This window comes from Sinohyriopsis cumingii, chromosome 16 (assembly GCF_028554795.1).
Source record: "Sinohyriopsis cumingii isolate HCF-2022 chromosome 16, ASM2855479v2, whole genome shotgun sequence".
NCBI lineage: Eukaryota > Metazoa > Mollusca > Bivalvia > Unionida > Unionidae > Sinohyriopsis > Sinohyriopsis cumingii.
Window position 1 is genome coordinate 27,152,567 of NC_142976.1, and position 26,082 is coordinate 27,178,648.

General features: G+C 36.8%; 1 protein-coding gene across 1 annotated transcript in view; it reads right to left on the minus strand.

Annotated features, from left to right (window-relative positions):
- The window catches only part of LOC149780113 (neurochondrin-like), an 81,262-nt gene extending 56,164 nt beyond the window's left edge, over positions 1-25,098 (minus strand). Inside the window, exons 1-4 of the mRNA XM_089936886.1 lie at positions 24,971-25,098; positions 11,210-11,309; positions 10,204-10,289; positions 1,538-1,602 (exon numbers count right to left, since the gene is read on the minus strand). Of these exons, the coding sequence (XP_089793012.1) occupies positions 1,538-1,602; positions 10,204-10,289; positions 11,210-11,309; positions 24,971-25,066 (347 nt within the window). The 5' untranslated portion in view covers positions 25,067-25,098. The remainder of the gene's footprint in view (positions 1-1,537; positions 1,603-10,203; positions 10,290-11,209; positions 11,310-24,970) is intronic.
- Between the last annotated feature and the right edge of the window lie 984 nt (positions 25,099-26,082).

The following is a 26,082-nucleotide window of genomic DNA, read 5'->3' on the forward strand; positions in this document are numbered from 1 at the left end:
AAACCCACATTGATATGACTTTATATTCAGGAGAAGTAGCAACAACATGATTTTAAAGATAGCCACCTTGATGACCATACTGGATGTCCAAGCAAAACCATTTTCCTTTAAGACCAACTAGACAATCATAAGAAAACATCGGGTGAAAACCCCCATGTTAATATAATTTTCCATGTAGAAGGAAAAAATGATTATATTTTCAAGATGGCACCATTTTTAAATGTTTGGTTTGGGTTGGTGTTTCATATTTTATGGCTCAAGAACTCAGATAGGTTATTTTAAAGCAGGCCTCTTTCAGTCATGAATCCAGTATGCAAACCAATGAGCACCACAAACCCTTTATTTTCATTTAGGGCCAACCAGACATCAAAAGAAGTCTTGTAGTGAAATCTTTATGTTCAGATGATCATCCATTCTGAAGGAGTAGCAATAACAACATTTTCAAGATGGCTGCTGTGGCAGCCCTACTGGCTGTCTAACCAACAAACCTTTCACAAAGAAGCAAATAGACCTTGGGAAGAATGTGTGTATAAAGATTTATGACAAATAACAAACTGGTGCTAAGAGAATAATGCATGGCAGACACCAGACAACATGCCATCTCATAAGCTCTCCTGTGATATGACCAACACAAAAAATATCATATATATATATATACAGATATGTAGTATACACATTTAACAAAAAAAAATGGGGCAAAACCATGGAAAATATAAGACAGCCTGATCACAAAAAACCACATTCACATGTTCAGCTCATGTCAGTAATTTCTAGCAAGTTTCAATTCTTTTAGGACTAGTTGCACACACAAAAAGTATCACATACAGTATATACTTATCACATAAAAAAAGAACATTCTTGGTTCCCATTGGTAGTAGCCTAAACATTATTTGGCTACTTATTTTCCTGGATGACAACAAACTAATTTATTTGGGCTCCTCTTTTTTCTTTATTTGTTCACTGTAAAAAAAATAAAGCAATGCCTGTTGCTCGGCTTATTCACCAATTTTACACAACTGAACTGAGTTGTATTACTACTGTAAATTCTTTAGCAAGGAACCTAGACCTCAGAATGTGAAGACAAAACCAACCAGCATATGTTCACTGCATGTCAATACTATTTGCCAAGTTCAAGGGCAAGTCCTCAGAAAGTGTGGGACTAGTTACAGTTCACATATAGTACATACAGCTAGCACAAAAAGGGGCATAACTCTGGAAATAGCTCAAAGCATGCAATAAAGCCACATACATACATACATTCACCTCATGTCATTAGTGTTTGAATTCAGACGAAGAACAGATGCAGGAGTGGCAGCATACACAAGATTTTTGTCACACACACACACACACACACACACACACACACACAAAGAGGATGGGAAGATAACAGTGATGATATATCCTGCCATATCACTGATGAGGGCATAAAACATGAATCCTGAATTACAGACAAATCAACCACATTAGGGTTTAATTTAGGTGTAAAACTGATTTGTCATGTATGTTATATACAAAGTATAAATCCTGATAAATGTACCTGGATTCAGAGAGTACAGCTTCATTTAGAGTTGCTATATTTCTTCTCACAGCTTCATGCACTGCCTGTGACAAATCAATTAAATGAATAAATCTACAATCAGGCATATTATCAAAAGAACATCAATCTTAGATTCAGCTTTAACTTGGATTGGAATGAAACAACTATTAGTATCTATAATCATATTTCGCAATCTGTATTAGATATAAAAAACTTACATGAAAGGAAAGGAAATTTTATAAAAAGAATATACTGCTATCAGATTACTTATCTAATCACATTAACATTAGGAAATAAAACTGTTACCTCTTAAATCAAATCCTCCTAAAACAAAGAAAAAATTTCGTCTTCCCCATCTATATCTAATAAAGAAGATAAATATAACATCTCTGGGAAGAAACTCTTCAAAGATACCTTGTAATTACAGCTGATGTTCTTCAGTTAAAGCTTGTATGAAACATCAACAAGGATGCTCATGGAGGAAAGAGAGGGCTTCAAAGTAGTGGGTGGATCCAGGTTGTCATGTTTACCCCGACCCAGAATAGCCAGTTTGAAACATGTATAATCAAGGTAATTCTGACGGGTCATTGTTTAATGTCGAACACTGCCGAAGGCTAGCACTAATCCGTTACGTAAGACAACCGGACATTGGAGTTGTGAGGCGCCCGATAGCCAGTTATCACCTAAGTGTCGAAATGTTCCCAGATCAAAAGAAATTGCATGAAGAAGTGGGAGTGTCCTAACTTCTTTCCCCTGCAAACAGACAGACAGGTTGAACTGGCCGCTAAGACGATTGGACAGGGGTACAGTGCCACCCAATCAGAATCGGGATGGGGGGAGACCTTGATTTGGGTAGAATGATATCCCTGCGTTTCCGGCAAAAGTTAGTTCGCTGAGAGAAATTACCCAGAGAAGAGGTTAGCGTAACTCCGAATAGCCATTCGTTATTGGCGGGAAAATCTTAGAGCGGGAAATTCTAAGTACAGAAAGCTTCAAAAGGAGGGACAGACCAGTTAAAGTTGGTCCCATTGTCTCGGATAGAGAGACGGAGGAAAGGAGGGAAGGAGAAGAGGGTGGAGTTGAAGTCTGGGAGCGGAGCTGGAGGAGATAGTAGAGAGGAAACAGAGACAAAGAAGGAGTTAGAGGAACGGAAAGAAGGAAGAATCAGTGGGAAGAAATAGATGAGTAGATGCAAGGACAGGGGGAAAATCGAACTCACACTGTAAATCACGGGATGAATTAGGCTGTCACTTGGTCGAGGGAAAGACGAGTGATTGGAAGTTATTGTTTTAAATTATCACATTTATTAAATTGTTATTGATTGAATTTCATCTTCGTGTTCTCTATAATTTAACCGTCGGCATTCCTGACTGGGGGCTCAGAGCTGTAAATCTACATCATCACTAATTTAACTTTCTAACCTAACGAGCCAGGGTGGAACTTTCAATTTAATTTAATTAAATTATATTGGGAGAACCCCACCCCAATACGACAGAACGCCACAGTGGGCGCTCCGTCCAGGATTTGAATTAGACATAAATATTATTTTACGACCTAAAAGTTTATTTGTTAGGAAGTATTAGTGAACAGTGTGAGATATTTTCCATCCTATGTATTTTGAATTTTTATGATTTTCTCATCTTGTGTTTGTTATATTTGATATTTGCATGTTTGGTAGATCTTTAATTACTTGCAGTAATTGTGAAGCAAATATCGAGCAAATATCTTACCTGAACGAAATTAGTTGTTGTCGACAGGTAAGTATTTGGCTGGGAACTTGTAATATCTGTCCATTGTTAGTAAGGTCGAGACAAGGTATCACTTCCTATTAGTATAACAATATGGCTACAGAAAGGCAAATGATCAAGGAGTACCGTGCCATGGGTTTGGAAGATCTCGGCTACGAGGGAGATCGCCTGGCAGCATTTATTGAAGAAAGAATCAAGGAATGGAAGGCAGAAAAAGCAGCGGAGAAGGCGCTGGCTAAGATGGCTACAGACCGAGAGCAAGAGCTGGCCAAGATAGCCGCGGACAGAGAGCTGGAGTTGGCTAAGATAGCAGTGGACCAAGAGTTGGCCAGGACATCAGCGGCCACAAAAGAACGAGAGCTTGCTCACACTCTCGAAATGGAGAAGGTCAGGTTAGCTGCTAGGGACATAGATCGGGATGATGCTAGCACAAGCTCTGGAGGGACCGGACGACCTTTCATCGACCACCGAATGGTCCAGATAAGTATGCCGCGGTTCAGCGATAAGGAGGAATCTATCGGCGATTTTCTTGTTCAGTTTGAGAAACTCGCTCACGCTCATAAAATTCCTGAACAACATTGGGCGATTAATGTCTCAGCTTTTTTGCAAGGTGCAGCTCGTGAAGTCTACCATGGCTTAGCTGCAGACGATGCTGACGACTACAATGCGCTCAAAAAGGCCCTTCTCTGCCATTATCGGCTAACCGCCGAAACATATCGCAAACTTTTTCGGGACTCTGCGAAAAAGGCAACGGAGACCCACTCTCAATTCCACACCCGTGTTCGAGGGTTATTTGAGAAGTGGATGAAGATGGCCGAAGTCGAACGATCGTACGACGGGCTACGCGAGGTTATACTCAAGGAACATGTCCTGAGTACTTACCGTCGCGAGTTGACAGTCTTTCTAGCAGAGAGAGAGAGAGCACCGGACGCTCGAAGAGATCGCTAGCATGGCGGAGCGATACGAGCAGGCACACTTGAAAAGTGGAGGTTCCGGGGGTGCGGACCGACCCCGACCCACTGAGTCGCGCCGTGTGGTTGAGGTAGAGCCGGCTGTCCGTAACCGTCAGGGCGACGGGAGGGTCGGAGGGGGATCTACAGGTAACGATGCCAACCATAGACCTGGACAGGCCTCACCCACGAAAGCGGGACTTGCAGGTCGGCGAGGGCCGCCGACGTGTTACAACTGCAAGCGCCCGGGGCATATTGCAGTTATTTCATGCTCAATTTTAGGATGAGTGGCATGTGCCAGCTCCATCCCCACCCACCCTGATCCACCCCTGTAGTAATGCGAACCAGTATGCGTTCTCAGAGAAAAATAATTTAGCATAAAAATATTTTTTCAATGTTAAATACATTACATGATCTTACTAAAGTTAAGAGAATCTGTAATAGGAGGAAGAAATCCAACCTCTACCCTAGTTATCCTTTCAAGGAAATACGACTGGAGTGACTATGTGAAGAATAAAACTGCACAGCTAATGCAGCACATAAAAGGGTCTCAAAACATACTTTGTCTAAGGAGTGGTAATGTCATTTTATTACCAAGAAAAGACTCTAAGTGAATACAGCAAAAGCTATAAACCCAGTGCGATGGTTATGCCATCATTAATATCGTGGGTCGGTGGTTCTTTCCGGGGTTTTCCCGGGTTCTTCCTCCACCATTAATACTGGCCGCCATGTATAGCCTATCGTGTGCTGAAAAATGACGTTAAACCAAACAACAACAACAACCATCATTAATATGGTATCAAGATGGACAAATTGCCAGGGAGAATTGCGATCTGAGCTCTCAGTTCACAAGAAATCCCGGCAAAGAGATATGGGAGGGAAACACTGTTCATGTCCTGCAAAAGAACTGAACTGCATGTTTTTGATGAATATCATCAAGATATGATAAAGTTGCCATCAATGAAATCAATATGAACAGGTGACAACATAGTTAACAACTTCATGCCCAAATAGGAGTGCATGAAACCAGCATATTGTTCCTTGAAACATGAAATAATGGTTGTTATTGTTGTTATTGTTGTTATAGGGTTTAACGCCATTTTTCAGTACATGATAGGCTATACATGGCGGCCAGTATTAATGGTGGAGGAAGAACCCAGGAAAACCCCGGAAAGAACCACCGACCCACGAGAAGCTATTGGCAAACTTTCTCACATACCCACATTGGCCGAATCGGAGACTCGAACCCACGCAGACAGAGATGAGATGGCAATGATCCGTAACGGAAAGCGCTTTAGACCACTCGGCCACTCGGGGCCCCTGAAATAATGGAAGTTCTGCAAAGTCTGATGAAAAGGGATATTAAAGTATGTGTCAGACAAATCAAGACTGATGCAAGCTCATCCCACTTAATTGAAAATCTTGCCGACTTTGCCATCTCCATTCTGAACCTTGATACACAATGGATGGTTTGAGCTGACTCAGGCATACAACCAGTCAAAGGTTTTTCTTGGTTTGAGTATAACCAAAGAGAGTTTGGCCATTGAACTATCTCTACTGCCTGCTTGGAAAGCAAAGAGCAGATCTCTTTCTGATGAATCTCTGAATTCTCTAGATTACTCCAGACCTATCCCACAGAAGAGGAGAATAGAAGGGGAGGGGTCTAGATAACTGAAATCAGAAGCCCCCTGAAACAACTTGGATCAATCATTCATTTTGCTGAAATGGTTGATCCAAGCCTGGCAAAAATGGAGAAGTCTGACATACATGGTTAAGAGTCACTGGCAGTTAATTGCTGACTTGGTGAAGGAGAAACTTTATTAGGCTGCCTATATAAGTCTGTTGTTGCTCTAATTCTGGGCAAAACTACTGTTATTAAATAGGATTTGGCCTTATCATGTCTACAATCGCCTCTCTCTTGTGGCTGAGACTGATGTGTGCAACAACGGGAAGAGAGGGTGAGGACAACAGGAAAATAGGCAGCTCTTGTGTTGCATGCTTCTGAACAGCCTCAATACAAGCAGTAAACAGAAGAAGAGAAGAAAATGGTAATAAATGCTGATCTAGCAACTGATGCAGGTGAAGATCACACCCTACTATATAAAGGTCATATGATGCTGTCAAGGTAATGACCCCAGCATGGTGCACAAGAAGTAAAAGTCACTAAAAATCCTAGTTCAAGTAGTGACAGCATTACCACCATGTACAGCAAAGGTCTGGGTGTCACATGAAAGATGCAATGATCAATTTTATGAAATTGCTGAGCAGTAATGTTTACTATCACATCTTCATATAAGACCCAGACTTCTGAATGGCAAATGTCAGAGTGGGTACAATAAGAGCGGGAGAAAAAGGACACTGGCAAATGGTTCTCTAAGAAGAAGGCCATGGAGTTCACTGGGTCTCAAACTTTGTTAGACTGTACAAACTCCCTAATCTTTACTGTAGTAGACAGAAGGAGGAATGCTCCTCCTCAACATCAGTGAGTGCAGAGACTTACTGGTCCTGCTCATTTGTAGAGTTGCTTGACTGCCATTAAAGTGTCATGCCCAAATCTGCACTACAAAGACACACTCCTGAACAGGTAATCTCATCCGAGACTCAAGCAGTGACTGAGGTGGGTGTAGTATAGATGCAGCCTCTGCATTCAATTATTCTGCTTCCAGCTGACTTGATGTGACAGTCACCAAAGGTAAAGTTCTAGACGAGGAAGGGGCCATTTTGGAATCCCCCACTGCCACTAATGCAGTCTTAAGATACAACAATTCCATACAGACACTGCAAGGTTGCGTGTTTGTCCCGGCTCTTCTTACTTTTAGGCATGACCATTTACCATGTTTCCTCTGACAATTCTGTACAGACACTGCATGGCAATGATGAAATGCATTTTTTGCAAGTGAGGCAAGTTTCATGTGCAACTTCAGAGATCTTGGTCATCTTACACTCTGTACATTTAGTACATCTGAAACGACAATGAAAAACACCCTACTGAGAGGAAATTACAACACAAAAATAAATTGTACCAACAAAACACCGACTTAAAGAAAATGTCAAAATAAAGCAGTGTTCAAAAGATAAATGTATGAAAATGCAAATATTAATGATGCCATATATACTGTCGAAAATAAAGTCCACAAAAGTAACAAAATATGCATTATTTTGTGAAAAAACACACAAAAGCAACCTGAAATGTCAATTATACAAATCTGCAGCCAAATAGCCAGAATTAAAGATAAATCAAACAGACATCAAGATTCACAAACGATGCAATGTTGACTGAATCACAGCTAAAGCTTAAAGCCAAGAACATCTAGTAAATGGGTGACCACCTAATGGAGTCAAAGGGAGGTATACTGACTGTATGCCACATCAAAACTCTTTCTGAAAGAGCTGGATTCGACAGGTAGTGGAGTTTATTTCCTAAAATTAAGGTGATTGGATAATGTATTTGACAAAGAATGGAATATAATAACGCAATATTGCCCATCTGAGCTGTTATAGTAAGATGAATAAAATATATCAACGAATGATGGAAATGCCGTTAGGGCTAAAATTAAACCCAAATCAAAATTAGACCTACTTCAAAATCAGGGCATATCTCCATATCTTAATACTAATAATACTTATGTACATTTGCATACATCTGGAGAGAGAGAGAGAAATTTATTCTTTTATAGAAGTGATACAAGTATTATAAATATATTATACTATCGGATGATAAAGCCAGAATGTAACCCAGACCTGCCAATCCTAACAAGTCTGTCTCAGTAAGGCAGTTGATTTTTTTCCGTAAGTTTGACCAGCTTTCAGTAAGGTGTAACAAAACACCATAAAATGTTATTGTAAAGCTGGAAAACGTAATTAAAAGTTCAGTATTTGGAACGTGCAGAGACGATAAACATTATGTTCAACTGAAAAGTTTGCTAAGTATGCGTAGACTTTATTTACCACTAGTACAGTTGCACAAATTTTAGTCCAAACCCTTTGGAGCTCAATGGCTTGGAAATTCTTTTTCCATTCTACATGATGACAGCAATCATATTTCCCGCCATGAGTCATACTCAAATTGGCATATGATGTCCAATAATCATAATTGTGTCCCTTCCAGCTTATATTCACAAGAATCTGAATATTCCCTTTTATTTTCTGTGTTGATTATTAACACTTTTCATGAGGCTTATTTCCCCTTTTGTCTTAAACATGCATCACCTGCTGGACGCCATTTAAAAAAAATTCTATGATCAGCAGTTTGATCATGCAAATGCTTTGCATAAACAAAAAGGTGCAGTTTAAAGCGTCTGATGTCCTGCTGTAAAGTCAGTCTGTTTCCCTGACCAATTTCACTACTTCTAATATGAAACCCGGATCCAAATCAAACAAGGATGAACAAATTTTCCAGATTTTTCAACAATGATCATTTTTCGTAGTTTTTTAAGGGTAAATTTTTGTAAGACTTACAGCAAAATCGTAAGTGTTGGCAGGTCTGTGTAACCACCAATCAATAAATTGCTTCTACAGAGCTTGTAGTACTTTCTAGAAGACAGTGAGAAACATTACTATAGTACTCTCCAGAAGACAGTGGGAAACATTACTGTAGTACTCTCCAGAAGACAGTGAGAAACATTGCTGTAGTACTCACCAGAAGACAGTGGGAAACATTACTATCATCCAGAAAATAAATACAGACAAAAGAAACACCAACCTTTGCCATGCTGGCCTTGTAACAGGGCAGACAAGTTTTAAAAAAATATTCAACAAAATCTTCTGCTGTATCAAAACGAAACTACTATCATGTGTCAATACAAAAAAGTAGCATTTATTGTTTGCAAATGACTATATCAGCTGCAAAATCTACTATTATTTTCCACACCATGACTAAAACGAGAACAGTACCCAAAAAGTGAATTAAAACATAAAATTTAAGAAATCACAGATTTCTCTTTTTGCGATAAAAGTATAGTTCTCGTAATGAAGCATCTCTTCAATAAATTTCATTGATTTTGGGTAGATTAGTATTATCAGGAAGAATAAATGAACAACATATGTCGTCAACAGATAAACACGTAAGCTTAACCAACACCAATAAAATGTGAAATATTGGTGACTTCCAGGTGTGGTAGTTACAATGTAAAGTCTTTGATAGCTACTTGTGTAATGTATTCTTGAGGACACACCAACAGCAAGGAATTTTTTTTATTTTAAGGCCAAATTAATGACGAAAGAGACCAAACTATACAAATGCACAAACTGTTATCTAATTAATGATTTATTAATTTGAGAAGAAAAGTAATAAGGAAAATTTGGGTATCTATTATAATACATGATGGTAGTCATTACTGAACACTTTAGTTAAGTGAGAGGAAGATTCAGAAAAGAAAATTCCATGGTGCAGCTCTTTTCAAGTTACCCTGATAGTCAAACATGTTATTTTCTTGAGTTACTTGAGCAACTGATAAAACATTTATTGCAACAGTGTAAGCATCCAAGGAAAACAGGCAGTGCAGGCGACAATGTTCAGGCTGGAAGACTGACAAAGCAAATAAGATTATCATTTTTTTTTAGTACAACTAGTGCATTATGTACAGCAATTGTCATTTGTCCCTTTAAAATACTGCATGTCCCGCAAATCTGGGGGACTGGGGACACAATAACCCTGGTCCTTGGGATCCAAGGTGCAACAATGAATATCAGTACCATGAATTGCAGAAGAAATTCACTTTAAATACAAATTTCATTAAAGTCCACAAAGGATACAATATGGATTAGAGAAATATTTTTGTATAAATACAATATGGATTAGAGAAATATTTTTGTAATAAAGGTGTATAGGTAGTACTAAATCTAGACATACCACACAAATCAACTTTCCTTGAAAATAAGCAAAAAAAGAATGACTACTGCTTGATTTCATGACTTATTTTCCAAATTTTAGGGTATGAAAATTAATGTGCACTCTTATGTAACATACCAGTTCAGGGTCAGAGCAAAGTGCCGACAAAATGGACAGTGCTAAATCCTTGTACACAATGGGTGGACAGCCCTCAGGTACCACTTCTGAAAAGGATAGCAAAGATCAATAGAAATATGGTATTGTATTTATAACATCCAAAAGCTGAGACCAAAAATAAGGGGTTGGTTAATAAAGAAAATCATTTCTAAATCTTTGAACCTGTAATGGCAATTCTTGCATCACAAAATAATCACTCACTTACTCACCCTATTTTTCTGAGGGGAAAAATATAAGAACATAATCAGGCTTGTATTTACAATTTCACACACTCAGGTACTTCACAAATCTTACATATAAAAGTTGTATTCACAATTTAGTATGTTCCTTACACAATAACAATGTTACCTAATCAGACTTGTATTTATAATTCAACAATCAATTTATCAAGTTAGATGGTAGACAAGCCGAGTATTGTGGAAACAATCACTGTGACCTTTACCTTTGACCATTCCAGCCCTAAATCAATAAATCTTTTCCTTACTCAGATTAAAAACATTCTCTTTCGACAGTGCACGAAGTCAGTGTTACGAATGCTTTTTCTGAAGAATACATTCATATGCTCCATGGTGAAAAATTGAGTACTAGGCATCATCTGCAGTGCAAATGGCTAATTCTGAGAATGAAGAATCACAGATGAGGTGCAATACAAGGAAAGGAAAGAAACTCTGTTTAGTTTTACTGAAAGGGATAGCACAGTAAACACTAATGCATGGCTCAGCCAAACCAGAACCATCAACTTCTGATAGTGAATGTAATTGTAATTTCTAAACATCCAAAAAAGACTAAATGATCAAAGCCTTCACCTGGGTAAAAAGGATCATTAAAAGAATCCTTGACACACAGGATGAACACCTATATATGTAAAAAAAAAGACTCAAGAATACAATAAGTGATTAGAGATTATTATGAATGAATATCACACTTAACTATCTATCCATCTATCTAAACATAATTAAAAACATACTCGTTTTTAGAAGCCGAGAGAAAAACTTGGGATTAATTGCATCCAGAATTTTCAGCTTCATTTCCTTGTCACATTCACTGCCTTTGGTGATTTTGGTAATCTGGAACATAAATAACATATTTAGCTATAACAATCTGTATGGCTTATATACACAAATCCCCACAATGTATCACTATGACCTCATACCCTTTCCCTTCCCATCCTTGATCCAGGGTTTGTAATGCCAAATCCATTACATATATTATGTTTGTCTTCTATGACTGCAGGGTTTGAGTCTTGGGCTCAATCACTGTGGGTACATGAGAAAGCTTGCCAGTAGCTTCCCATGGGTCAATGGTTCTTTCCAGGGTTTTCCCAGCTCTTCCTCAGCTAGTTATACTGGCTGCCATGTATAGCCTATCTTGTGCTGAAAAATGTTGAACCCCATAACAGCAACAACAAAATAGCAACTGCATAAATGTTTCATCAAATACTTAAAAATGTCCCAAAACTGACTTTTTCTCCTAGAAGGAGACATGGCACACAACCCTTCTTTACTAACATGGTATCCGTCATGAACAATTTCAATTAATTTAAGACAATGCATTTCATCCCATGCACATGCAAGTTTCAAAACAGAAGACTAGATGGATGGCATTAAAATACTCGTGTCCAATGACTAAAATTCATTTTACTTGGAAAAATGGAGATACATATGCCCAGAATGTACTGCTATAATAAAACCATTTAATATTGTAAGTCTTCAAATGCATTATTTAATGTACCCTTCCCACTGTTCTGCCCTTTATACAGAATACATGAAAGGGGAAGAAAACGAGAAATACTGTCTCTTCTGACACACACTGCCCACAATGGCTCATTTTGCAGTTATGGAAAAAGGTGATGTTTCTAAATTTACCATATATACTAACTTATAACTTTTGTCCAACTGCAAACTACATAGACCTGCCATCACATAGTGTCCTGGCAGATCAAGATCTATTAAACTTGTTTGAAGTAACCAACAGAAAGAATAACCAACAAAGACCCTGATCTGCAGGCATATTATACAATGTCAGATTAGGGTCTATACTGTTTGCAATTGAACCCGACTTACAAGCAAGTACATATGGTGCCACACTATCATAATCACATACATGTATAAATATACATAAAGATAGTGATATTTATTTCTCAACAGAAACTACTATTTGTACATTTACATTATGAAGCCAAACTCACAACACTAAAGTGGTTAGAGTGCCCGACCTTGGATGGAGGAGGCTGCAGATTCAAATCCTGGCCAAGTCATACCAAAGACTTAGAGTGTTAGGACTGGTCAGCCTAGTATCAAGATGGATGGGACATATTATTATATGTCTGTGACATGCTGCCTCAGTGCTAGATATCACTATAAGCTGCCACACTGCAGACATCATAGTGATATAACTGAAAAATTGTTAAAGCTATGTTAAAAATTCAAATTACACAAACACACATGCATGCACACACACATGCAGACACACATACATAAACACTGAAATCAGACTCTGTAGGTCAGTGCAAAATGGATTTGTTCCCAACATTACAGTGTGCTATGATACCCACTTTTGTCTACATTTTTCCCCATAAAATACACAAGCCACAAACAGCTCTGCATGAATAAATTAAAACTATTCACTATTCCATGGCATTCACGTGTCAAATCTTTCCTTTTGTATTTCGTTTTTACCATATAGCCTGAAAGTTTGTTGAATGTGCACCAGCTTTATATAAAAAAAATAAGCCAAGAGATTGGTGATTTCTTCTTATATTCTTATTCACAACTGAGACATCATTTTACAAATTTTACATGCATTACTATTATGTTTTATTTTATGTACATTTCACTGTATTTTAAATTCTTTACATTTTAGAATTTTTCTTCATATTCACATTGGAAAGATTTATTTTTCCAATCTGATTAAAATCAGATCTCTGCTGTCCTACATGAAGATCTAAAGATGACCGCTTAAGGGTCATGTTCTGGTGACCTTTGAATTAGCCAATGGAAATGCAGCTTTCAAAAATCTGAAGTGAATGAAATCATTCAATTCACACTGATGCTCTTCATCCACACTGCTCAGTCTACCAACACGAAGATATATGATTTCATCTGACTGGGTGATAAAATTAGTGATTGTGGTAATAACAGGTCACCAGAACATGACCCCTAAGTGGTCACTGTCAGATCTTCATTTATAACAGTGGAGATCTGATTTTAATCAGATTGGCATTTTTCAATCTTTACCCGTACCTTTAGCTGGCACCATATAGCCTCTATTGTGCTGTGGTACAGTAAAAAGCAACCACAAGCATATATACAAACCAGGGCCGGTGTGTGAGTATTGCACTTGCACAACGAACCACTTTCAGAGGGGCAGCAAGTTGAGGAATAAAAAGAGCAGGAAAATCAAATAAGGGAGCTAAAATGAAACAAAACCTGTTTTTTCTACATATGAAAATTGTTTGATCTGGTGATAACTTAGAATAATTTCTTATAACCTTTCTTATCTGCAAATATTTTAATGCTGGGGGAGGGGGGCAAACTCTCTCTTTTGCACAGAGCACAATATTGTCTCCTGCTGGCCGTGATATATATTGTCAGATTTTAATATTTAGAAATAATACATTTACTTTAAGTGTTTTAAGAGTGCAAGATTTTAAATACTTTTTTTACTTCCTAATTTTTCAAATTTATTTTCATTTTCATCTATTGTGCATGTACTTTTCTTAGAGGTTTGATTTGTGATACTTGTTTACAAATGTCTCTAGAATTTTCATCTCTTTAAAATTCTCTTTCTCAACTGAATTATTTAGAAACAGTCTATCCCAAAAATCATTCAAACTGCTCCAAATTTGATAGCAAAATGCTACCAGTTATACTTGCTTATAAGTCTAACTGCAAACTGCACAGACCTAGAACTGCCATCACATAATGCACCAGCAGATCTAGGTCTATGCAGTTTGATAGCAGAAATCAGTGGAACAAGTGACACAGACCCTGATCTGTCAGTGCATTATGTGATGTCAGATCATGGTCTATATTATTTGCAGTTGGACTCTACTTCTATGCCATAGCCTGTGTTCTAAGACCAAGAATACAAAACTAGCTCAATTTTTTTTATTAGGCATATATTTCATAAACCAGAATGAATTATTTTACATCTGACAGTAACACATGGTTGCCTTGAACTGAATGGTAACCTTTAAAATGAATGGTAATAATTAATACAAGGATGATTACCTTGAACTGAATGGTAATAACACAAGGATGATTACTCTGAACTGAGACCACTCCGCCTCGAATGCAGAAGGTTGCAGGTTCAAACCCTGGCTGAATCATACCAAAGACATAAAAATGGTACTAACAGCTGCCTAGCTAGGCACTCAGCATTAAGAGGTTAGTGTTAGGACTGGTCAGCCTGGTGTCAGGATAATGTGACTGGGTGGGACATCATGCTACATGTCTGTGGCATGATGTCCCAGTGCTAGACATCACTATAAAAACTGTCACATGGCAGACACTGTAGTGATATGACCAATGTTGTTGTAGGGTTTAATGCCATTTTCAGCATAAGATAGGCTATACATGGTGGCCAGTATTAATGGTGTTGGAAAAACCCCGGAAAGAACCACCGACCCACGAGAAGCTACAGGCAAACTGTCTCACATAACTACACTGGCCCTGCCCGAGACTTGAACGCATGCAGACAGAGGTGAAATGATAGTGATCCATAACAGTGATTGCTTTAGACCACTCAGCCACTCGGGGCCACTGATACGACTGATTTTTTTAAAGCTATGTCAAAAAACAAAATCACACACACACACTCTTTGAACTGAATGGTAATATTTAATGAAAGGATTATTACCTTGAATAGAATGGTATTATTTAATACAAGGATGATTACTTTTAAATGAATGGTAAAATTTAGTACAAGGATGATTACTTTTAAATGAATGGTAAAAGTTAGTACAAGGACAATTACCTTGAATAGAATGGTAATATTTAATACAAGGATGATTACTTTTAAATGAATGGTGAAATTTAGTATAAGGATGATTACCTTGAATAGAATGGTATTATTTAATACAAGGATGATTACTTTTAAATGAATGGTGAAATTTAGTACAAGGATGACTACCTTGAATAGAATAGTAATATTTAATACAAGGATGATTACTTTTAAATGAATGGTAAAATTTAGTACAAGGATTATTACCTTGAATAGAACGGTATTATTTAATACAAAGTCAATTAATTTTAACTGAATGGTAATATCTGATACAAGGATGATTACCTTGCACTGAATGGTAATATTTAATACAAGGATGTTTACCTTGCACTGAGAGGTAATATTTAATACAAGGATGTTCACCTTGCACTGAAAGGTAATATTTAATACAACGATGTATTGGCATCAACATGCTAGTAAGACTTCCTTCATCTGTAACAGGACTGTTTTGATGAGATGCCTAGCAAAGCTCAATTCCGACTGTTTAATACAGAATGGTTATAATAACTTTAATCTATTTTCTTTTGTTTACTTTATATTTTGAGGAAATATTTTGCAGTAAAAGAAGCAATAATTCTGGTACATAATGAAATGCAAATTTCATTGGAAACTTATTTTAAAAAAATGAATATTTTTTAACAAACATTAAAGAAAACCGTTTTTAACAAGCATCAAAGATGATTCTGTCAACTAGATTAATAGAACAAAATTATTTCTTATTTCTTTTCTTGTTATTTTTCTTCAAGAAGATTTATTTCAATTTTTCATCTGAAAAAGCAGAACATAGTCTGATTTTGATAAAAGAAAAGTACATTGAAGGAACTGGCGCTCTACTGCGAAAAAGAATTTGCGGCACACATTCAGTTACTTTGTTTCATGTAGTGTATTTTGTTAATATTAGGTAGAATTAAAATATTAGCATATAATAAAAAGGTTACTGCATTTGTATGGAAAATATGAACTCGTTTTGTCGGATGGATATACCGTACTCCCAAGGTCGTGCAGTATTTCCATTCGAAAAACTAGTTCATATTTTCCATACAAATGCAGTAACCTATAAGTATACCACATTCCAAACTAAATACTCAAGCGTATATTCATCATTACACAAATCAACATTATTACTGCGCACATAACTCCACCCAGATAAATTTGAACATAGTTGTGCACTTGACATAACTTTCGAAAGAAATGGCACGTCTAGTTAAAATTGAAATTTGGAGTCAAATTGTGAATGAATGCACATTGCAACAACTTTTCCATCTGATCTGGAATTAATAGATTTTGGTATTTTTTTTTATTTTATGAAATTTCATGATTATGGACTGGATTTTTATGTGACAATTCCACATGAAATACATGGGATTGAAGAAGTGAGGGAGAAGTGTGCTGACATCTGCAAATGTGTTTCTGTTTTTGTCAATGAATGTTTGAAATCATAATGTGGGAAAAATATGAAATCTTTCAATTGCAATTATCAAAAAGATGCTATGGAATTTAATGCTTATTTCAATTTGAGTGCAGTAATCATCTGCACTTATCATCAAAATTACAGTACAACTTTGAAATGTGTAATCAAGACTGAGAGCCTATGACATGGCTCATGTAATTCGGATTTGCAGAACTAAGAAAGTACATTTTGAGGAAATTCAGGATGTAAAACTGAATATTTTTTTGGCCATTCTTATCACCAGCTAAAGAAGACAGTATATGACTTTTCACTTGTATGTTATTTGTATGGACCCTTTCTTGCATCTGTTTATATTGTAGCTAGCCTAAATCTGAAACATTGTATCAATGCAGAATGTGCCAACCACAACGTAAAGCGCCTACTACATGAGTGTACATGATTTGTTTACAAATCAAAAGTGCTGGCGTCTGCATCCATTGTTTGTTTACAAAAGAAAGTAGTTCCTTTATGCACATGAATGTTATATGTGTATTGGCACACGAGTTCAGTATCGGGTAATATTGCACGATTCTGACAATGTAAAGTTAACGGGGAAAAAATGAGCATATAATAACATAACATTTATCACAAACATAATTATACTGAAAAATATACGAATGAGATCTTGTTTGAAAGACAAACATCTCCTGAAACACTGAAGGATATAATAAATTCCTAAAAAAAAGAAGCCCTTTTTTTCCCTTTAAGTTGTGCCTTTTTATCAAATGTTCAAAAAAACAAGGAAGCTGATCAATGTCGAAGTGTGTTTAACAAAGGGTTACTGGTAGTTTTCTTAAATGAGAAAGAATATGGCTAATCACACTGGTCAAATGTCAGTAAAGAAAATGTAACACATGTTAGCCAACTTTAGCGTTTCTTGACTACTATCATTTTCCAACCAACTTAAATGGTGGTCAAGAGAGTTTCAAAACCCAACCACTTGATTGTATGGATCCCCTTCAAAAGGGAAAATTGAACTACAGTAAGCACAGAATGACTAAAGCAAATAGACTCTAATCTGTGCAACAGTGTCAATAAAGGCTGCCAGCTATGTGTGATATTCTTGAAAAATTGGCCTCAATTTCCAGGCTCTCAGACTGATTTCAGAACAAGCTATGCTGGAGTGAATGTTCTGCAATACAGTTCAACACTGCATTATTGCAGGTGCCATGTTATTTCTACAAAACAATTTCCCAAAGAATTCCGAATGCAAGACATCTAGTTGCTACTTGATTACACGAATTCTGAATGCAAGACATCTAGTTGCTGCTTGATTACACTAATTCTGAATGCAAGACATCTAGTTGCTGCTTGATTACACGAATTCTGAATGCAAGACATCTAGTTGCTGCTTGATTACACGAATTCTGAATGCAAGACATCTAGTTACTGCTTGGTTACATGAATTCTGAATGCAAGACATCTAGTTGCTACTTGATTACACGAATTCTGAATGCAAGACATCTAGTTGCTACTTGATTACATGAATTCTGAATGCAAGACATCTAGTTGCTGCTTGATTAAACATATTCTGAATGCAAGACATATAGCTGCTGCTTGATTACACGAAGCATCAACTGGCAAGTTCAAAAATCTGCCATTAACATGGTTGCCAAACAGACCTAAAATTAAAAAATATGTAACACATGCTCCTATAAAAAAGGAAAGCATAATACTGAAACTGCTTCCTCAGACTTATTTCATTAATAATAATAATAATAATCATCATCATCGCAACATGCAATGGCAACTATCATTTGGTGAGGCAATGCCATTGGAAACCTAACCCTCCCATATTTTGTGTTCCCTGGAAAGAAGTGGAATGATTAACTTTTAGAAGGTATTCCTCCTGGATCTGTCAGCAATATGTCAGATAGTACTTGGTCCATCTCAACATCACAAACATGCTAAAATAGCCCATGGAAATAACTAACAGCCAACCATTTTACTGCATACATGTGAACCTCCCACATGGGATAGTTTTCTCCAGAGCTGAGAGGCATCTCCCGTCCCTCCCTGAAATCTTTCACATATTTGGCCAGGACATTCATCAAGATCATTCTTCTTCATTAGCAGGTTGAAATTCATGTTTATTAGGATGCATGCATCCTATCATACCTTAGCTGGGCAAATACCTTGATAGAGTTGTTCCCCATGGTAATGCAATCTGGGTCAGCCATTATATGCAGTTATATTTGGTATCATTGTAGAGCTACATTTGTCTACCTTTCTACAATACCACCCACTTTAGTTTATCATACATGACCTTGACACTACAGAGCTTGGCAGTAGGCTACTACTTCCTGCCATGTAAATGCAGCACCAGGGGTAAATGAGTTAAATCATCAAGGAATGGCTAAATTTGTAATTTATGTGCAATGCCGATGCACAAGTGATTAAATACACAAGGAATATTCAGATTTGTAACGTCATCTAAATGCACTCATTAACTCATTAACCCCTGGAGGTTTTTTGTTGTTTTCGCCTGAAATGTGAGTAGGAAACACATTTTGTGGGCTATTTCTGACTTATCTTAATGCATCGACTTCCAAGTGATTTTCCATTAACCTAACGTATAGTTGTGTTAGAAACATCATTTTCCATTGTCTATTTTGCTCGCACATCAGAAGAAGGGTAAAAGTTAGAGTTCTTTTTCAATTTTGCTTAATGGACTCTTTATTTTCGTATGTCTGTGTGCAGTTCAGACCAGTATGCCTTAGATCTGTGACCAAAAAGTCTCAAATCCAGACACAAAATCGGATTCCGACCACGGGATAATTTTGGGTGGAAAAAAAACTGAGTCCTAGATATATGTTTTTTCCCTCTGCATTTTGTAGTGCAAAAGAACTTCCAGATTATTTAGTATCACTGTAGAGCAACATCTGTCTACCTTTCTATAATACCACCACTTTAGTGTATCATACATGACCTTGACACTACAGAGCTTGGCAGTAGGCTACTACCTCCTGCCACATAAATCTGGCGCTAGGGGTTAATGAGTTAAAGGTATGTAAAATCAAATTCTAAAAAATTACAGCCATTACTGAAATATTGGTGTTTAATGCCGAATAGCGGAGAACTCGCCCTGGGAGAACTCATCCCAGGTGTCAGGAGAAGTCGACCCATGGTGGTCGGAGAAGTCGCCCCAAGGATCATATATAGCAATTCTGAGATTTCGCCACATGGTTGTTAACGCTTTATTTGTTGTTGTTTTACTTCAACTTAATAGCTTATTAAATCAATAAAATTTGCAATTTTTCAACTTTTCCATTTGATCAACTCCACTTCTGTACTTAACGAAAAATAAGTGTTATCTGTCCCTTTTGCTCTGCTTTTCAAATCTATCAGATGCATTTTATTTGGAAAAATAGAGAGGTTGTAAGCATGATGTGATGTCTGCAGTTTTATATATGAAAGGGTTTTAACCTAATAACCTAAGTCATGAAGGATTAGACTGTACATGTATTGTGAAAGGAATTACATCATTCTCTATTTTACATTCTTCTGTGTTTAAAGCCTAATGTTGGGTAAGATTACAGGCTTTGTTCAGCACAGAATCAATTATATGTCTAGGATAATTTCTATTTTGCAAATACGTTTGTAATTTAGTCAACGAATTTAGTAATTGACATTCATCTAAAATAATGCGTCGGTATCTTTTGGACTGGCTATATGGTATACCGTTTTTACATGACATGGGATGACATGAAGAATATTCCACATATTGGTAGATATTAGTTTCCTTTATATGAATATTTGTAGAGATAGTGTTATCAATATTTTTCATTACATTTACATCTAAAAATGAAACATGCATACTAGATGCAGGATAAGTAATTTAATAACAATAATAATAATGAGGACTTTGTATAGCGCCTAATCTTTAGAAGCTCTTAGCACTTTACAACATTAGACAACACCTATAAGATAAAAAACATATATAATGATATGATTACAAACACAAACACCATGAAATTAGAAAACATAAATAAAAAAACATGCTGAGAATATTTAAGGTAGGAAACATTATTAGGTCTTGAAGTTTGTTCTTGCAGTTGAAATAAGTGAGTTTTGAGAGCACTCTTGAATGTGATCACTGTGTCAAATGCTGCTAATGGTTGCCACTCAAATTCTGTATCCCAACTGTATGGTGATGAGTCAATTGAAATTGTGGTGTCAGGCTTGTCTCTAATGGTTTGTACTTTGTCACATAAGAAATTTGCAAACATGTCCAGAAGGTCGACTGGAGAGAAGGTAGTCGGAAGTGGGATAGATTTGTTCCTTGACATTAGCTTGTTAGTAACCTCGAAGAGCTCTTTGCAGCTGGAACTTTCCATGATCTTAGTAGTGTAGTGGGCTGATTTCGCTGCATGGACTATATTTGTCACATTCTTCTTAGCGGCTTCATAGATTTGCTTATAAATAATGAGTCTGATGGAAAGCCAAAGCCTTTCAGCTTTACGGCGGTCTCTTTTAGCAGTGCGAAGCTGGTCCCTAACACTGCTATACCATGGAGAACATTTTTGAATTGATACTCTGCACTTGGTAGCTCGGGCATGTTTGTCAAGCAATGAACACAGGCAGTTATCAAGTTGTTCTGCTGTAGGAGGTAAGCAAGTTGTTAGGTTTGCTTGGATGTCATGCATTAGTTTGGTTCTATTTATCATACAGATGTTTCTATTAGTAGCAGATAAAGGTGGAGGGTTAGGGACGATACGTCAAGATGGCATATAATGCAGAGGTGATCTGATGCAAGTTCATGGGATACCAGGGAGGACCGTAGAATGTTATCATCAGGTCTATGAAGAATCCAGTCTAAAATGTGACCATGTTTTTGGGTGGGTTGGTGAAAACATTAATGGAATCTAGGAGTTTTGATGTGTTTGGGTTTCCTAGAGAGTCAAAGTGAAAGTTGATATCTCCAAGAATAATCAGGTTGCCACCTATCAAATTTCCATACTCCAGGAGATTCGCAAACTGCTCCAAAAAGAGAGATTCAGTCAGCTTGTTTTTTCTACTAGGAGAAGGGCGGTATAGGTTTGACCATGGAGTTCTTTGTGATGACAGCAATTCCACCTCTGCGAGAGTTACGGGGGAACGACTTGATAGAATAACTAGTGGGTGTTAGATCCCCACACATGGGCTCACAGCCTAATGTTTTTAGCCATGTTTCTGTCAGGAAAAAGACGTCAATATTCTGGTGTTTGATAAAAATAACTATTTCTGTGCACTTTTCCAGTGGTCCTACTGATTGGGCATTGAATAATGCAATACGCAGAGGTATCTCTTGGATAGCTGACACAAAGGTTGACGAATTAATAGGGATTTGAATTAGTTTATCTAAATTAAAGGTCAAATTTTTAAATTGTCGAGCCAGAAAGGGCATAAGGGAGATAATTGGAATTCTTCTTCCTGTTCTACACCAGCCAGCTTTGAAACAACGTTTCTTTATTCGCTTCTGTTTACATTTAGGTAATGAAGAATGTAGTCCCAGTTCATTTAGTCTAGAGCACAATGTAGTGTGGAGAGCCAAGGAGTGGTCATTTAAAGCAATTAATGAGGGTCCATCATAGCATAAATGGGTTGACTGGCGAGTATCATGTGATGGCAGTTTGTTCACATGGAAGTTGTAGCAGTGGAGCAAGAGGGCTGAGAAAAAGTCTAACTGTTCTCGTTTCCAAAACAAGGAGATGAAGAAATACGTACGAACTGAACAGCCAATACATAATGAACACAATAACCTACTTGAAGACAGGCAATAAGCACAAATATCGTGAAAACGGCACAGCTGTATCAAGCCGGTTAAGCGATAGTAGCCATCTTGAATATTATCTTGAACTGAATCAGCGGGTGAAAATGATTTAGGCGATGAATACATTTTTTCATTTCTTCAGTTGAATGCTTCCAGATCATAAATATGTCATCTACAAATCTGAACCAAAGAGATGGATTAACTTTTCGTTTTGAAGAAAATCCTTTTCTAATTCACCCATGAAAGGGAAGAATATATAGGAGCCATATTAATACCCACTGACATACCTATTATTTGTATGTAATTCGTATTATTAAATTGAAAATAATTATTTTCCAATATAAGTTTTATTATTTTACAAATATCTTCACTAGATAGTGTGATATTATTAGGATTGTTATCAAGAGACTATTTACACGCTTCAATACCATCTGCATGCGGAATGTTGGTATAAAGTGATGTTACATCTAATGATACCAGGATTGAAATTATCAAATAGCTGTGGAATAGACTTCAACTTTTTAATGAAAGTAGTTGTATCTTTAATGTATGAAGGAAGTGATTTCATTAAAGGTTGTAAAACACTAGCAATAAATTTGGATAGGTTTTCAGTATATGAATTACAACCTGATATAATGGGTCATCCTGGAAAATTTAAAGACAAATTATGGTTGGGATTTTTATGAGTTTTGGGTAATATGTAGAACTGAGGTGTACGTATGTTAAGAGGGAAAGCATAAACTTCCTCATATACTGAATTATTATTTTTAGCGATCTCATTAACGCATGTTGAATTTTTTTATTTAATTTCTATTGACGGGTCTTCGATAATATGCCTGTAGTATTTTTTCATCATTTAACTGACGTTCAACTTCTCTAACATAATCATCTTGATTCATAATAATATTAGTGTTTGACTTATCATCCTTTTTAATCACTATACTGTCGTCATTTATTAGATTATATAAAGACTTAATTTCGTCCTTAGAAATATTACTATATTACTTTTTATGATCACCAGTTAATGTCTCTTTTGTGATCGCGTATATATATATATATATATATATATATATATATATATATATATATATATATATATATATATATATACACCCATGTCGGCCTTTTCTGCACATCAGGTAATTCTGCGCAACGATACGTCATTTCTGTAAACATTTGATCACATGCTATTTTGGGTCAAAATTCAATTTTGTATTCAGAAAGAAGAATCGTACATTAATTAAGAATGGTGACATTCATAAAGTGTACAAAAATATCCCACATTTAGACTCGAAATGCACATAAAAATGTGATTTCTAAATGGCAACGTGAAGACCCACTACATGACCTTCTTGAACCTGTAACCCAGAAAATTCGATTTACTATGAATCTTTTAGAATCATACAAATAAATACATTATATAAATCATGGAAATGTGTACCTTAAAACAAAACTGTATTTTTTTCCAAGTTTCCAATTTTGCAAGAAGCTGTCCCACACATACAAAATCATCTGCTACCCAACATGTCTACTTGCCACTAAACATAAATTCTGAACAAATTCCCCGGCGTATAGTCTGTTTCTGAATTCTGTAGTAATTTTTCCCCATCAATAAGACGTTGTAAACACGTTACATCCTATTCATTGTTGTTTCTCTTCCACATAATAGCTTATTTTTCATAAAATGTTGAATTTACAAGATCGGTTTAGTTTGCTTAATATCTCTTGCCATTTACTGGATTTTTACGTTGAATTTTGTAAAACAAGCTATAAACCTGACCTAATTACTAGACTGAACTGCTGACAGAAACAATCCAAAGTAATATATTTCATTTCTATAGCAAGATGGACAGACATTACATCTTTTCAAAGCTATGCGCAGAATTGGCCGACATATCGCGAGTCCGGAAAACAAGGGGGTGGTATCCCGTGTCCTAAATTAATATTATTTTGAACAAAATATCCTGGTGACAACTGCATCTTTTCAAATGGTAAGCATTGCTGTATTTTATTTTTGTCAATCGCTCGAATTCGATATGCGTTTTGCTTCAATATTGGAAACGAAAACTTTAGGAGCACAGAAATGCCCGACAGCAGTGTATATATAAATCTAAATATGAATCCCGTAAAAATTATTTAATTCTGCTATAAAAAAAGTTATCTGGGTGACAAGCTTTTGGGGTGACTTCTCCAACCAATTGGAACGACTTTTCCAGCCACTCTGGGGCGACTTGTTCAGATACGTTGGGGCGAGTTATCCATGGGCGAGTTCTCCGCATACCTTTAATGCCTACAGGACCTGTGTGACTTGTACCATAGTCAAACTCAAAATCCAAACGTCTTAAGTTTGATACCTGCCCAGGCCAAAACAAAACCACATTCCACCACTATCCCTCCCGTTACGCCCCAAATCCCTATACAGGAGTGTGGGGCTATTGTGTCCATTGTAACAACAAATTTAAAAAAAAAAATATAATTCAATGCTCTGAGTGATAAGGCGCTTTAAAGGGGGTCATTTTTACCATCAACAGTGCAGCGAACATATCATTATCAGATTCTGCAGCTTTCAAAGCTGTTAAACATTTCTCCAGAATATTTGTTGACATTTTCTCGTCCATGCTCGTAACGCTTCAATCACGTTGCTCCCCAAACTCGGCCGGATGTCAAAGATATTTTGTAGACTTGAGAAATCTTAATATGCTTAGCAGAAGACTCGCGCAATTTTAAAATTCTCTCTCTTCTTGGCAACTACGTTTAATGGGAAAATAACATTTCTTGTGTTATTGGCAAATTCTTGATGAAAATTAACACACAAAAACTGCAGTGAAACGTAAACTTTATAATGAGCTATTTTGTTTTCTTCTTAAATTTATATTTACTGTTTAGGCCTACCTACCCGCAATGGGAACTATATAGATCGTCGTGTTTTGAGATACACCACCGATAGATACCGCAAGAAAAGCAGTGTTAATGCAATTTTTGAACGGTTAACTTAGAGTCAGTGGAAACAAGGAGAATGAAACAACATCTTATCATGTTATGCACAGTCGTAACAAACACGTTTAGACACCCCATAATTCTGCACTCCTGCATCTTCCATTTTCTCATATTTAGGCAGTATACAATCAATATCAGCCCGAAGGTTTGAAGAACACGGGGGCAATATGTTTTTGTTTTTTTTCTTTAGTGATGCACCTAATTCGATACAGAGATCACTTTTTATGTCAGTTGCCATCACCCATCCTGCCTACCTTCTCCAATAATTAAATTTTGGGAAGAATAGCCAGTTCCACTAAGGTAAAGGTGAAATGCTATAGAATTTCAGCTGAAAAAAGTTCCCGGCTACGCCTCCCACCCACCCCTTTCGCCTGGCACCCGAGGCCATTCCACCCACCCAGCTTCTCCCGCCGATGTCTGTGTTTATACCTTTCTTCGAAGACCAGTTTCTACCTGAAACCCTTTACAAGCTGTAATAGTCTTTGCTCCTGATTTGGTATCTTTCAAGCACGAGCTGCCTGACCTAAACATTTCAGAATAACTAAAGGTCCATATTGCAAGTACGATCTAATGACGTGAAGATATATACTCTCTAAGTTAAAATTTTGGCACCATTTCGGTAGCCGGATTGTCTAGA